The sequence below is a fragment of the Triplophysa dalaica genome, chromosome 6 (assembly GCF_015846415.1).
Source record: "Triplophysa dalaica isolate WHDGS20190420 chromosome 6, ASM1584641v1, whole genome shotgun sequence".
NCBI lineage: Eukaryota > Metazoa > Chordata > Actinopteri > Cypriniformes > Nemacheilidae > Triplophysa > Triplophysa dalaica.
The window spans coordinates 655,001-670,000 of record NC_079547.1 but is presented as its reverse complement, the minus strand read 5'-3'; the positions used below and the strand labels follow the sequence as shown (position 1 = coordinate 670,000).

At 41.4% G+C, this 15,000-nt stretch overlaps 2 protein-coding genes across 17 annotated transcripts in view; both read left to right on the top strand.

The window, feature by feature from the left end:
- baz2ba (bromodomain adjacent to zinc finger domain, 2Ba) overlaps positions 1-13,431 on the top strand; it is a 75,737-nt gene extending 62,306 nt beyond the window's left edge. For 3 of the 15 annotated variants that reach the window (XM_056749663.1, XM_056749670.1, XM_056749662.1), the window contains 22 exons: positions 1-26; positions 664-729; positions 2,259-2,303; positions 3,044-3,076; positions 5,013-5,078; positions 5,336-5,476; positions 6,009-6,260; positions 6,472-6,695; positions 6,804-6,878; positions 6,964-7,192; positions 7,275-7,337; positions 7,433-7,577; positions 7,677-8,362; positions 8,447-8,705; positions 8,782-8,937; positions 9,017-9,177; positions 9,255-9,556; positions 9,949-10,084; positions 10,395-10,541; positions 11,541-11,833; positions 11,926-12,069; positions 12,161-13,431. The exon at positions 1-26 is cut by the window's left edge and continues 40 nt beyond it. In XM_056749663.1, coding sequence (XP_056605641.1) covers positions 1-26; positions 664-729; positions 2,259-2,303; positions 3,044-3,076; positions 5,013-5,078; positions 5,336-5,476; positions 6,009-6,260; positions 6,472-6,695; positions 6,804-6,878; positions 6,964-7,192; positions 7,275-7,337; positions 7,433-7,577; positions 7,677-8,362; positions 8,447-8,705; positions 8,782-8,937; positions 9,017-9,177; positions 9,255-9,556; positions 9,949-10,084; positions 10,395-10,541; positions 11,541-11,833; positions 11,926-12,069; positions 12,161-12,317 — 3,806 coding nt within the window. In that variant the 3' untranslated portion in view covers positions 12,318-13,431. The remainder of the gene's footprint in view (positions 27-663; positions 730-2,258; positions 2,304-3,043; positions 3,077-5,012; positions 5,079-5,335; positions 5,477-6,008; positions 6,261-6,471; positions 6,696-6,803; positions 6,879-6,963; positions 7,193-7,274; positions 7,338-7,432; positions 7,578-7,676; positions 8,363-8,446; positions 8,706-8,781; positions 8,938-9,016; positions 9,178-9,254; positions 9,557-9,948; positions 10,085-10,394; positions 10,542-11,540; positions 11,834-11,925; positions 12,070-12,160) is intronic. The other 12 variants (XM_056749675.1, XM_056749677.1, XM_056749672.1 and 9 more) reach the window with 8 other exon arrangements.
- A 1,000-nt stretch (positions 13,432-14,431) lies between these two features.
- The window catches only part of wdsub1 (WD repeat, sterile alpha motif and U-box domain containing 1), a 7,253-nt gene continuing 6,684 nt past the window's right edge, over positions 14,432-15,000 (top strand). Inside the window, exon 1 of one of the 2 annotated variants that reach the window (XM_056749685.1) lies at positions 14,432-14,449. The gene's annotated coding sequence lies outside the window, so the exon portion shown is untranslated. Of the gene's footprint in view, positions 14,450-14,471; positions 14,633-15,000 lie in introns of those variants that run through there. The other variant, XM_056749683.1, reaches the window with a different exon arrangement.

The following is a 15,000-nucleotide window of genomic DNA, read 5'->3' as shown; positions in this document are numbered from 1 at the left end:
AAGTCCGCGCGCAGCAGATTCTGGAGGTACTGAGAGACTGCGGACGAAATAAGTTCTTAAAATACACGCGGCTGCTGTTTAACATGGAGACGGCAGAATCACTCGCTAACATTTCAGGCTTTTTTGAATGTTTCTGGAGACTAATGCTAAATTGGTCTGGTCGACGGTCGTTGAATATTAAATCCGCCCGTGTCTCAAAGCAGAGGTAAATTAGACATAAAAGATGTTTTTTTCCTCCCACAATGGCAGTTCTTGCATAAGTAGCGGTAGGAAGACACTGTTTACTCGACGCAGCCAATTACAGAAGCTTCACAAGTGTTTTTGCCGGCCAAAATCAAATTGGAGCCGACACGGTCGGCAAGTTATTCTGAACAGGATTTCTGCCTGTTTGTAATTACGTGTTTAAATTTACGGCTAATTCGGCTTTGCTTTCATATTGCTCTTGTCAGGACCAGAGAGGAATATTGAATAGTTCTGAACCGTTCTGACACAAAAAAACAGTCAAAATATCAAACCGTGAGAGACAGAAGGACTTTCCTGTGTGTTTGTGTTGTCTGTTAGCAGGAGGTATAAATAAAGCAGATGTTGCTTTAGCATGTTTAATTTAGGTTTATACCCGTAGCGGCGCACGGCTCTGACCCCAGACCTGTTTTATGTTGGCAGGCAAAGCGGAAAAAAAGAGAAGAGGCTGCCAATGCCAAAATGTTAGAGGCGGAGAAGAGAATAAAGGTCAGTTTTGGAGCGAGAGGAGACGCTGCACCTATTTTATCCATTACCTATAGTCACGGTGGAAACACCTCACCCCCCCGACCCCCTCACCCCCCCCCCTAACTCCAGCAAACCATTAACGTTCCTCATGTATAACAAGAGCGCGTCTGCTGCGTTTGACTGATGTCTGTGAGGGGAAATGAGTTTGACATCTGGATTTTCACCATATGAGACGCACTCCACATCTTCTCACGTAAAACCTGCCGCAAGTTGATCAAATTATCATGAATATTTATATTTGTAGGCGATCTTTGATAGGTTTGAGATTGATTATATTCCAGTGCTTTCAGAAAGGTTTTCAAATTTAAACTGTACACCGTGTGTACACCGAACGCTCCTCACCGCTTCATCCAGTGTGGACAAAAATGATGATTATAATGAGTTGTGATGTGTATGTAGAGATGTTCTCTTGTGAGAAGATTGACTGATGGTAAATCTCATTCAGTTTGTGTTAGTATCAAGGTTAAGTGTAGAGTTGATTCTGGACAAATAAAACAATTGATGAATGTGACATGAGTCTTATGAGATTTCACAAAACTAAACCATTTCACATCTAATGTCAAGTCAACTTTATTTATATAGTGCTTTTTACTATTTTCATTGTTACAAAGCAGCTGTACATGAAACATTTTGACTATAAGCAAAACAAGTTATATAAATAAAAACAAAAGGTGAAAACACACTCACTGATTCAAACACTCCTCACACACACACACACATTTAAGATAAAGAGAGAAACACAGGTCAATTATTAAACAGACTATAAATTCCTTTATGCAATAATAATTTTAAGTAAAACTTTACAATTCTAAAAATAATAATGTCTGTATATATCTTTTCATTCACATTATAAATAACACAATTACAAACTGTCAATCAAAGTTTTGGGACATAAGATTATTAGTTAGTATAAAAGTAAATGCATCAAAACTACGAAATAAATCATATGCAACTTTCCTTCACTATTCAGGCTATTTCATGCATTTAATTCTATTATTGATTTAATTCAATATTAAGTTCTATTCTAGTCTTTTTTTTTTTAATATGTTAATTTCTTTTTTAGAAATACATAACTTCATAAATTGTAACAATCAGCATTCAAATAATTTCAATCATCAAAAAAGGAAATGACACGGACAGACAGAGAAACAAAAAATAATAATAATAAAATTGAAAATTAAAATAATAAAAATATGGAAAAAACATACAAACAACATAAAAACACATATCTTAAAGGACTCCTGTTAAAGGACACAACATTTTATTCTATTCATTTTTAATTAAAGAACCTAGTATTTTTTCACAATTATATTTGTGTGTTAATTAAAATAATTAATTAAAAAATTATTGAAACACCTTCAGAAACAATGTGTTTGAATGAATGACATGTTGTGTTAAGTATCTCAGACACACACGTCTCATTGCTGGTCTGCTTGTACACTTGTGTGTTGTCATGATTAAATCATTCTTGATGTTTTGTGTGTTTTTAGGAAAAAGAAATGAGACGTCAACAGGCTGTTATTCTCAAGCACCAGGTGTGTGTGATAATGACCCTTTATACCCTTCATTCTGATGTTTTCAGACACGATAAAGATCATGTGTAGTGTTTACAGTAGTGTGTATACAGTATTAAGAAGTGTTTATTGTGCATTCTGAGTAAAAATAAAAGCACATGAAATCAGTCTGTACACACACCAGAGGGAGAATCTCATGAAACCTGTGAAGAAAACGTCCAGATCACATTTCCAATGTCTCAAATAAGATTTCCATTTGACATTATCTAGCCAATATATTCAGTTCACAGTGTATATTGTAGGGGTATTCTTGTACTGACTTAAGAACGCAGTAAATTATTACAGTAATGAGAGTCACGGCTGAAAAATGAAAATCGAACCCCTCAAAAATATTTTAAAAGTGAAAAAAGTGTCGCTTTGGAATAAAGAACGACCAATTGTAAATAAATGAATGTCACAGTTAAAAGACCGCGTAATACTTTTTCTTTATGTAATATTGATGGAATAGTTATAGTATATGTTTGTGTTTAATGTTGGGGGCGGGGTTATGTAAATGTGATGTGGACATGCCGTTGACAGGTTTCGTGAATGGGTTGTGTCTTGTATCTCTCGGGGTAATCTCATGCTTCTGGTACTGGGCTCTTCTGTCTCTTTGGGGTTCAAGGCTGAAGTTTGATTTGGATTTCTTCTTTGAAATGACGCTGTGATTTATTTATTAATTTTTTTCTGTCTCATAATACTTTGCCACCTCTCTCTCTCAGGAGATGGAGAGGCATAGACTAGATATGGTATGGGTATGTTTCATCTTCTGTACATCTAACACTCGCATCGTGACTCCTGGTTGTGATCTGATGTCATAGCGGCACATGTTGAAATGTAGCGCTGGCTGCTGTCAAAACTACATTTTCCTTCTGCATGGCTTGTAAAGCAAAAACCGAGAACCAAAAGACAAACTGCATCGCCTACATCTGCTGTGTGTGTGTGTCAATGAGAGAGAACCAACTTTGATGCAGCGGGCCTGTGGCTGTGTTTTTGTATGTTTGTGTGTGTTTGTGAGGCCTGTTGAATACACACTCTCATTGGTGGAACGTGCCACACACCCTCATTCCACGTGTCGACCCAGTGAATATTGTTGTGAATGTACATGTGTGTGATGTGTGTGTGTGATGTGGCAGAGTGTTTGTCCACACGTTGCATTTGCACTGCGCTGATTGTACCGCCCTGTGAGGTCATCAGTGCAGGTCAAAGGTCATAGTGCCTGACCGATGAGAGAAGCCAAGGACACTTGAGCTTCTCTCCTTCGTACATTTCATGTCATCTGTGGTTCAGATAGGAAGATTTAAAGTCCTTAAAGTCAACATGAAATGTTTTATTGAGAAGAGTTCACGAAACCAAACCTTATCCTGCGTGATGCCCCGCTGATGTTTAAAACGACAGACTCTCATGAATGTGCTTTAAAGTGAAAAAAGGTTGATTTAATTTCATGTTGACTTTAATGTTGTAGGAACAGTGGGTCTCATTCACTAATAAGAGTGTTCAAGTGTTCTCACCGCTTTCAGCAGAAAAGATTTGCACACATTTTGTTTTTATTTTGATTTTATAGATCAATGTATTTTTACACAACTCAATTTGTTCTATTTCATTCATGTACATTGCAAAAAATGACATCTTTATGGAGTGTTTTTGTCTTGTTTTGTAGTACAAATATCTAAACATTCTTAAATCAAGATGAACTTTCTCGACAAGGAAGGTGATCATAGATATTTACTCTCTTTTTAAGGAGAAAAGTCTAAGAAAACTAGAAAATAATCTGCTAATGTGTTGAGAAAAAGAAACTTGAATCAGGTAATCAAGCTTATCTTTCTCAGCCCATTATGCTTGGTTTTACCTTAAACTTACTTCATTCTTCTATTATTTTTCAGAAAACAAGAGTAAATATCTTCTTAGGTCACTTTTCTGGTCAAGTTATTATATATTGTCATATTGAAGTTTGAGATATCTTCACTAAAAACAAGACAAAAATGTCATTTTTTGCAGTGTAAATGTTTTAATTGGCACTTGTGGCGACAGTCTGTTTCTTATATTCCCAGATCTTGAAAACCACTTGAAAGATGTAGAAGTCATTCATTGATAATAATAAAAAGTTCATCACATGTTAAGGCTGATTTATAATTAGCGCTGTAGTTTTTGTGTAGCAATTCTAGTTCTAGTTGGATGTCTGACGTCTGATAGTTTTGCACACGTGTAGTTAATATTCCTCCATTTGATAACGTTTATAAATGCAGACGTGAGAGAAATGATGATTTTTTTTGGCTTGTCTGCATCGTCTTGACACGGGTTTTTACCCTCATGAACAGAGTTAGTGAATGAGACTGTGTATGGCCAGAAGACTGAAGTACAGGGAGATTTTCTCATTGCTAAGAGCTTGTAACAGTAGCTGTGCTAATCTAACTGAAGACAGCTTTCCTCCTCTCACCTGCCATCACATCTCTGCCTTTTCTTTTCTTCTGTCTTCTGATAAAGCCGTAACACACGTGTACATGGCAGTCTCATCCCGGCCATCACAATGTGTCCGTTCACACACACACACACACTCTCTCTCTCTCTCTCTCTGTGTCTCTGTGCTAAACCACGCTGATCAGTTTTATCGCCCGTCTCTGGCTTTTATATTTGGTTTGGTGTGTTGCGTGCTGTCCCGAACTGAACGATGGAATGGTTTTGTCTTTTCAGGAGAGGGAGAGGAGAAGACAGCATGTTATGCTAATGAAAGCGGTAGAGGCGCGGAAAAAAGCTGAGGTGAGCGAAACGAAAGATAGAAAGAAATGAAGACTGTCCTTCCCTCTGCGTCTCAAGGCTTCTTCACTCTCTGAATGTCTCAGAACAAATCATTTAAATAAAGAACCCTGAACGCTGCTCATTCCACACACAAAAACCCCCCAAAGTGTTCTTGTAGAACATAATAGTGTGATGTGAACGCTCTTGATACTTGTGTTGTGTTAATCCCCCGCCGTCAGTCCGGTGGGTTAGTGAAGTGTCTCTTCTGCCCCCCGCAGGACCGGGAACGCCTCAGGCAAGAGAAGAGAGATGAGAAACGACTCAACAAGGAGAGAAAGATGGAGCTCCGGAGGCTGGAGCTGGAGATGATCCGAGAGATGAAGAAACCCAATGAGGACATGTGTCTGACGGATCACAAGGTAACAAGACCTCACACCAGAAGTTTTAACTCATAATCACTCATTCTCCCAAATCATTCACTCATCATCAGATCGAAAGAAAAAACTGAGGGACTGTGAACTGCTCCTTTAACAATCTTTCATAAACCTTTAATGTCTTTAATAAGTCATACAACCTCATTTAATACATTTCACTCATCATTAACTGAAAGACTCGTCCAATCAGAACGCTCAAAACAAGTTATTTTACTTATTTTGTTTTCAGTTTTATTCAATTATGTTCATGATAATTAAATTCATTACCAATTTTATTATGTAGTTTTGTTATTTATTATCTTTAGACTGAAAATTTATGTATAATTGTTTTGATTTTTTTCTGTTATTAATTATATCTATATTTTTTTACTTTTTAGTTGAAGTTTCAAGTAATATTTAGCTCTATTTTTATATCACTTTAAATGTTTGTAAACACTGCCATCTAGTGGTTTGTTTTGTTTTAAACGTCTCTCTGTGTGTGTGTGTGTGTGTGTGTGTGTGTGTGTGTGTGCGACAGGCTCTTCCTGAGATTCCTCGTCTTCACGGTCTGGTGCTGCCCGGCAGTGTGTTTGCAGACTGTCTGATGTTGGTACAGTTCCTGCGGAGTTTCGGGAAGGTTTTGGGGATGGAATTGTCTGAGGTGCCCACGCTGGGTGTCCTGCAGGAGGGACTGCTCAACCTGGGCAACAGCATGGGTCAAGTGCAGGACCTGCTGGTTCGACTGCTCTCGTCGGCTGTGTCTGATCCGGGGTTACCTCCAGGACACAGGGTAAGACACAGACGCCATGTACACCTGTCATATGTCAGTCGACAAATCAAATAAAACATCTGTTATCATTTATAACCTTACTTGGTTGCCTGACCCACACAAAAAATACAGTCAGTATAATAAATGAAACTGGCCAAAGCAGAATATGGAAAATGATGAACATGAATGAATATAAAAACAAAGGTGGGTGTGTGTCTCTGTCTTGTCTCAGGCGAAGTCCATCTTGGGTGACCACTTGACTAATGTGGGTTTAAACCGAGATAACGTGTCTGAGGTTCTTCAGCAGTATATGGAGGCTCACTGCGCTCAGACAGATCTCACTGATCTCAGTCGGAGTCTCAGGACCAAGTCTTTTCAGGCTCACACACCGGCTCAGAAAGCATCTGTTCTCGCCTTCCTGGTCAATGAGGTGGCCTGCAGCAAAAGTGTCATCAGGTAACAAAATATCATTTTCACAATTGTTATATATATATATTTGAGTGATCTGTTGTGATGCCACCGATCAATGAGTTCATCATGTGATGTGTGTTTGTGTGTCTGCAGTGAGATCGACAAGAGTCTGGAGCACATGAACGTGTTGAGGAAGGACGAGTGTATCGTTGAGGCCAAACTGAAGAAGTGAGAACCTCCTTTACATACAACATACGTGTTTCAACATAACCAGACAAACTAAACCAAGCCACGCGTGTGTGTATTTGAGCAGAATGAAAACAATCCACGCCAAACGCACCGGAAAACGTGACGCCGTCGCCGGAGGGGAGGAGTCTCACGCTGCAGGCGCCTCTGTGATTGGTCACAAGCGCAAGAGGAAGACTGGGGACAGTGATGAGGACGACGATGAAGATGAGGACAGTGATGATGCTGCAGATGAAGAGGACGATGAGGAGGAGGAAGACACCAAAAAGGGCAAGAAGGTGGAGACGTGTGATGAGGTAAGAACGGTCGGTTTCAGACACGGCAGTGTGTTGCGTGGGGACATCTGAACTGATGTTGTGTGTGTTTGTGTGTTGTCAGGACGAGGGAGATCCAGCCACGAGTGTTGAAGAGCTGGAGAAACAGATCGAGAAGCTGTCTAAGGTAAAGAAACGCATCATGACTGAAGACACGCTCTCTCTCTCTCTCTCTCTCTCTCTCTCTCAGTCAGTCATGTGTGTGTTTTTCTGTGAGTACAGCAGCAGAATCTGATCCGCCGGAAGCTCTTCGAGTCGTCTCACGCTCTGAGGTCCATGTCATATGGTCAGGACAGATACCGCCGCAGATACTGGGTCCTGCCTCAGTGTGGAGGGGTTTACATAGAGGCCATGGAGAGCGGAGAAGGTGAGGGGCACTTTGGGGGCATTTGTAGGCACATACTTCTCATCAGCAGTTCTTGCATCAGTTTGTGTAAAGTGTTGACACATCATCTCTCTTCTGTAGGTCTGGAGGAGCTGGAGAAAGAACGAGAACGATTAAAGAACTTTCAGGCCGTGCAGGTGAAAGAAGAGCCGCAGGAGGAGTTAACAGAACATCAGGAGGAGGATGAGGAGGAGGAGGAGGAGATACCTGCAGTACCTTTGAAGGAGGAGGAGTTGAAACAAGAGGACAAACTCGTGGATCCCCATCAGGAAACAGATAAAGAGATGCGCTTCTCCCCACTCAAAGAACTTCAGGGAACAGAGCCCGTGACCACGCCCCCTCAGCCACCTAAGCTCCACCCCTCAACGAGCCCCGCTTGCCAGGAACTGCCTCACACACCTGCAGGGCTCAGGGTCGTCGCCACGGATACCACATCAGCATCATCTCCGGCTCGCTCTCCAACTACCTCCAAACTGACCGAAGGCGGCAGCCCGGGCCCGGAGCACTCCGTCCCTCCTCCTCTGCAGCTCAGCGTCCCGGCGCACGTCCTGCAGCCGCACGCGCAGCTCCTGCCCACCGATCAACTGCTCAGGGTCCTCGGCGAGCGCAGCGGCCACTGGTTCAGCCTGCTGCCTCGCTCGCCCTGCGACGACACCTCACTCAGCCAGCCCAAAACTCCTCCTCCGACATCTACCTCCTCTCCGCATCATCATCACCAGCTGCTCTCTCTGTCAGGTCCTCTGAACCCCTCGCCCGCCGGCATACAGGTAACGCTCAGGCTCATCTGTCATAGGCTGTTTGACCTGTTTAACCTAGCGTGACCATACTTACCTCTCCACGTGTTCCTCCAGATGAAGTCGGGTGGATCTCTCATGGGTTTGTCCATGTTCAGTTGGTCCGGCGGGGTCATCAGCCCCAATCTGCCCCTGTGTAGTAGCCCGATGCACATGTACCCGTCGGCGGAGGGCAGCGCCAGCCCTCACCCGGCCCCCAGCGTCTCCACCAGCAAAAGCGACTCTCCCGTTCCCACCGGAGAAAAGATGACGTCTCCTGCGGCGCTGGAGATTCCCAAAAACCACGATCGCCCCGAAGCTCTGCCCATACCTGAGGGTGAGTGAACTGCAGAAGTATAAGACGGCGAGAGTTTCCCATGCGGTGTTGTTGATGTGTTTTGTTGTGTTCTCAGACATGCTGCTGGGCTGGTGGAAGGTGACGGACATGGAGGAGCTGAAAGCTCTCATGAATGCTCTCCACAGCCGAGGAATCCGAGAGAGAGGACTCCAGAAACAACTGCAGAAATCCATCGAGCTAATCACGCAAACCTGCAACAAGAACAAAGATGGTGAGGCCAAGCACAAACTGTTTCAAACATACAGAGACGCGATGAAGGGGCGGGTTCTCATGAGCGCTTTGTTTGGCAGTGGCAGTCATGGAGGTGTCGGAGCTGGACGAGGGTCAGGTTTCCGTGGAGACGCTGCGGGATTGGTGCGTGGAGGAGCAGGCTATGGAGACGGACATCGCTCTGCTGCAGCAGGTGGAGGAACTGGAGCGGAAGGTGACGTCGGCCAGCCTGCAGGTCAAGGTGAGCGTGCAGACGCTTGGCGGCTTTCATGCGTCAGGCTCGAGCAGGTTAACATCTCCCACAATCCTTCGCTTTAGGGCTGGGCGTACCCGGATCCGCAGTCCGAGAGAGAAGACCTGGTGTATTACGAGCACAAGCCCCTCCCCAAGCCCCGTCCAGGGGTGGAGTCCCAGGAGGAGCGGTGCTCGGAGAAGGGCCTGATCCGTCGCCTCGACAACCCGCTGGACATCGCAGTGACGCGACTGGCCGATCTGGAGCGGCACATCGAGAGAAGGTACCTGCGGAGCCCCTTAGGGACCACCATCCAGATCAAACTGGATAATGTGGGTACGGTCACTGTGCCCGCACCTGCTCCATCCACTAGCGCTGGAGGGGAAGGGTAGGTCATCCGGACTGGCGGCCTTCGTCTCTGCTCCTCCTCCTCATGCTCTCCCTCTCTCCTCTGTCTGCCGGGCCGGGGCTGAGCCGCTCTGCTCATCCGCTCTCACCCTGCTCCAGCTTCGGTTTTGGTTTCTCGTGCTTGGTTTTCGTTTCCCCCCCGCCTGCACCCTCCTGTTTTTGGCTGCATGGTGTAATGGGCAGTGTGCCGACTTTGCTTTCCAGCTGTGAATTTCTTTTACAACTCCAGAACTTGATGTTTTCATGTGTTCTGAATGCATGGTACTCTGCACTCTTCATGTGTGTTTGGGTGTGAGGTCGATCGTGCCACAGACGTGTTGTGTGTTTGTGATGATGTCAGACCCGTCAGCTGATCTCTGTGTGTGTGTACAGGGGAGAGGAGGAGATCGCTCCTGGGATGAAGGTTTGGAGGAAAGCTATGGGTGATGTCCGCAGCTCTTCTCAGTTGGCCATGTGTCTACAGCAGCTGCAGAAATCCATCGCCTGGGAGAGATCCATCATGAAAGTGGTCAGTCAGGTCACTTCCTGTAATTCATCTGTACACATACAAAGTCTCTCTCTTCTCTCTAGACCTCACTTTACTATGATAAGTGAGATTCATTAACCAAAACACATACAATGAAACATGGACTGACAGCATTATGGATTTATTTTGAAATTAGTGACAAATAAATAAATGCAACGTAAGAAGTTTCCATTTTCTGTTTTAATGTGGCCTTCATGTTCAAATAATTTGTTTATTAAAAAAAGAAAGTAGTATTAAATAATGTCATAAGATATAGTTGTAAGCTCCAGTTGTTGTTTTTCTTTGTTTGCAGTACTGTCAGATGTGCAGAAAAGGTGATAATGAAGATCTGCTTCTGCTGTGTGACGGCTGTGATAAAGGATGTCACACCTACTGCCACAAACCCAAAATCACCAACATCCCTGAGGGAGACTGGTACTGTCCTGCCTGCATCTCCAAGGTAACCACACCCCATCACCACAGCTTATTATTGTTATTTATTTGTTTGCCATAGCTAACACAATATGTGTTAAAAGTCTACCTCATGAAACAATACAGCATGACAAGATTCATTAAAAACAAACGTGTTATAATATGTTGTGCACACATACAGCTGCGGATTAAATAAGAGACTTTTTCTAATTTGACAATGTACTATTTCTAGGGATGTGTTTAGGTAAAATGATAGTTTTGTTTTGTTCTGTGAACTACTATCAACATTTTTTCCCAAATTTCACACAAAAATATTGTTTCTGTTTGCATTTATTAGCCAAAGAAGGGACACTAGAGAAACGAGTGAAATAACAGATAAGATGCTGTGTATTTTTTTTAGACTTCAACAGTCATAAGTCAACATGTATTTAGAAATGTGATATTTTTTATGTGATATTGTGGATTTTTCATGTGTCTTGTCATGCTGTCAGTCTTTCACATTGATTTTGTTTCTATATAACAAACACTGGACTGGAATGAGCACAATACATCTAGAATGTTGATTTAAAATGAACATTTGCAGTGTTCTCTTAGGCTCATTTAACACACAAGACTTAGCTTAAGCCAGTTTTGATATAATTATATTATATATTTAGGCTTAGTTTTGTTTACTTAGGTGGAGACTTTAGAAAACCCTTTGGGGTATTTTGCCCCTCCCTGCACAGGATTGTTGTACTTTCTGTTTTATTTTTTTAAGAACTCAAATATATTTATGTATCATTTTACATAAAATGCAAAAATAAAACAAAACTAAGTCGCTTTATATGAAATGCTGTAGATAAAAACATTACTGGTGTGGATCTTGAGACAAAACAATGACATATTTAAAGAAATGGCAGAAGAATTTATTTCCAGTTAAGAACGCTCATTTTAGCCTTGTCTGTGAAACCGGGTGTTAAAGTTTTCATCAGCCATGTTGTGGTTATACAGAATGTTGAATTTTTTTTATATCCAATCATCATTTCAGGCAAGCGGTCAGTCACCTAAAGCTAAGAAGCAGCAGAACCGTACAGCACCAGCCAGCGGAGGAAAGAAGGCGACAGAATCCGCCAAGAAAAACAAGAAACAAACAGAGGCGTGTGAAGAAGAGACGGCCGCCAGCGGCAGCAACAACAACAGCACCCCAAAGAAATCAGCCAACACCTCCAACCAGAACAAGAAGAACACGTCCATCCCACCTGTGACCAAACCCGACAGTCCCGTCTGTGTGAAGAGAGCAAAGACAGCCAGAGACAACAACAGAGACCTGGGCCTGTGCAGGTGCCCTCCCTCTCTCTCTCTCTCTCTCTCTATCATGTGTAACCTTTGTTTCTCGGTGGTTTTAAATGTTTCTTGCCGTTTTGTTTTTCCAGGATTCTATTGGCGGAACTGGAACGTCATCAGGACGCCTGGCCGTTCCTCACGCCTGTCAACTCCAAATCTGTCCCGGGATACAAGAAAGTCATTAAAAAGCCCATGGACTTCTCCACCATCCGTGAGAAACTGGTCAGCAGTCAGTAAGTGTCTTTCTGTCCTGATTGATTTCATCACACATCATCTAAACTTTACACAAGAGACCAGAGGAAGAACTGTTGCTCTGTTGTTCAGGTATCAGAACTTGGAGACGTTCATCATCGACGTCAACCTGGTGTTCGACAACTGCGAGAAGTTCAACGAGGATAACTCTGACATCGGCCGGGCCGGACACAACATGAGAAAGTTCTTCGAGAAGAGGTGGACTGAGCTCCTGAAGCAGACCAACTGATCCGCCGTCAGACACACATCATGGTGCAATAGCTGATCCTCGGAGAAGAGTCGCACTGACGTGTCATCAGTCAGAGGTGTAGGAGATGAATCCCTGTCCACTACCTGTAAATACGTCCTTTGGTTTCGTTGTTTTTACGTTCTGGTTAATATTATAGTGAATGTATTTAATTTTTTTAAATGATTATTTATGAGAAAATAAAAAGAAAGGTCCACTCTTCGTTTTCTATGAAAAGGAAGAAATAGCAAAACTGCTTTAAATCAAACGGAATGTTTATTATTTGTTTGTGTTATTTTGTTGATTTTTCCTCTCCAAATACGAAACAAAGCCAAGAAAAAAAACCAAGGAAAGAAAGAAACTGTTTACACTGATCTGTGCCAGACGGCATCAGAGTATTCTGTAACCCTCTCTGTATCACTGTACACGCTGACCGCAGGAGGCCGTCCCGTCCCGTCCCGTGTGTACATACTGTCTATTCATGTCAATATATATGGAGTCTGCTTTGGAATGACGTGTACATATTGTTTCAGACATTGGCTATTGTTTATGCCTTAGAACGATTGTAGCAATTGATTTTAGTCTTAAAGTGATGAATAATATACATTTATTGTTTGTACAGTATATACATATCCTCTACAAAACACTGTGGTCTCCTTAATCTTAGTAGTGCCTACCCTTCAGAACAGGGTCTAGGGAAAAGACAAAAAATCCTTTGCTTTGCTTTGGTTTTTTTCCCAGTTTTTGTAACGTCATTGTTTTCTTCTCTAAAACACATCAAGGCCTCCGCTCAACAGGCATACTGTACGAAACTGTGGGAGTATTCTTCAGTATCCCCCATCGGCCCCAGAGCCGCCCGCCCGTCCGGGCTCACTGGAGGCAGCTAGAACTGAGTTCTTTTTGTACCTGCGTCAGAGTACTTGAAGTTATTTTATTTAAAGATATTGTGGGAAACAAATGGTAGCGTTCTTTTTGTAGGAGCATTATTTTTCACTAGTGGATGTGTGTGTGTGTGGGCGCGTGTGTGTGTGTGGATGTGAGCGTGAGAGAGTGTGTTTGTGCGACTGTGTGGATGTTTGGCACGAACTTATTAAAAGGATGTTTTTAAATCCACAAAGTGTCTCCTGTGTTTTCTTTGCACTTCATTAATGACGTGTTGCTCCGCTCATGTTTAGAACTGTTGAAACACTTTTACTGCTAACATATTGCTGCACGTGATAAATCAGGTAAATCATAAATAAGCATTTGTAAACTATATTTAAATGTCAAACTGCTTCAGCTGTTGCTAATAAAATCATTTTAGTATATCAGATTTATCTGTGGCATGGTGACACTAATTAGTAAATATCACAAAAATAAACTGCTATATTAACTTAATAAAAAACTTTTGAAATCATTTGTGTGATTTTTTTTGTGGGACATGTTAAAAAATGCTCCAACAGTTAATTACTCAAAGATTTACATTAATAATTTAACTTTACTTAATTAAAAGAAATATGTGTTTAATTAACAATTTATATTACATTTTTAATACACACTTAATATCTTGAGTTATACAATACAATACAATTTTATTTAAATATCAAATTATTAAAACACAGAGGTGACCAAAAAGCTTCACAAAAAGACGATAATCTAAGTTTTAAAACACACTCATTCGGGCCAAACACGATAAACGAATTTTTGCGCTCATTGAGGCACAAAACATTCCTTATAAAACCAAGTTTGAGTTCCTCCAGACAATATAAAATAAGCTTAAAGGCATTATTATCACGCTTTGAAGGGATATGAATTTGGGTGTCAACTGCATATAGATAAAAAAAGACCCCATATTTGTTCAAAATAAACCCTAAAGGAATCATATAAAGAGAGAACAAAACCGGAACAAGACATCATTAAACATACATATGAGGGACTCTGATTTACTTTATTTTATTTCTTACATGAATTCATTTTAAATTGTATATTTCATTGATTTCACAGCTTGACACTTTGTTGGCAAAACAATTAACTTTGATATGAATATTTTCTGAAATTAAATGAAACGCATGCAAACTTTTAAAGCCTCACGGTAAACAAACGGCACGTGGTATTCCCCAAAGTCACGTGACTGAATCAGGAAGTCAACACGAAAGGTGCGTCACGTCTTCACTCTCCGATCACTTGATGACAATTTAGCAGTAAATACGTAAATAAATGTATAGTGTGTATTTAAATGTAATAAGATATTAAATATAACAACAGGTTATAACACTGCCGTGAAGTGACGTGAGTAAATAACGGTTTCGCGACAGTTGTCCGCCGACTTCCATTATAAAGTAAATGTATAATGTTTTATTATTATTCCAATAAAAGTGTTGATGTTTTGTATAAAGTGCGACATAAATAAATGTTTGGCGGATTGCTTACCAATTATATTACTGTAGTTTACTGTTATACAGATAATGATGTGTGTTGGTCTGTTGTGTTCGTGTGATGTTCTTTGACTGACAGATACACAATCAATTAAAACACAACACGACTGTGATAATGTAAATGAGCTTTTTTATTGGTTTTGGTGGTAAATATAGAATGTCAATTGTGTTCTTGTTCATCAGCAGGGACTAAAGTCAAACCATATCATTTACAAATGATTATTGTGATTTTAAATACATGATGTGTGTTTTATGTTGATAAATGTCTGATC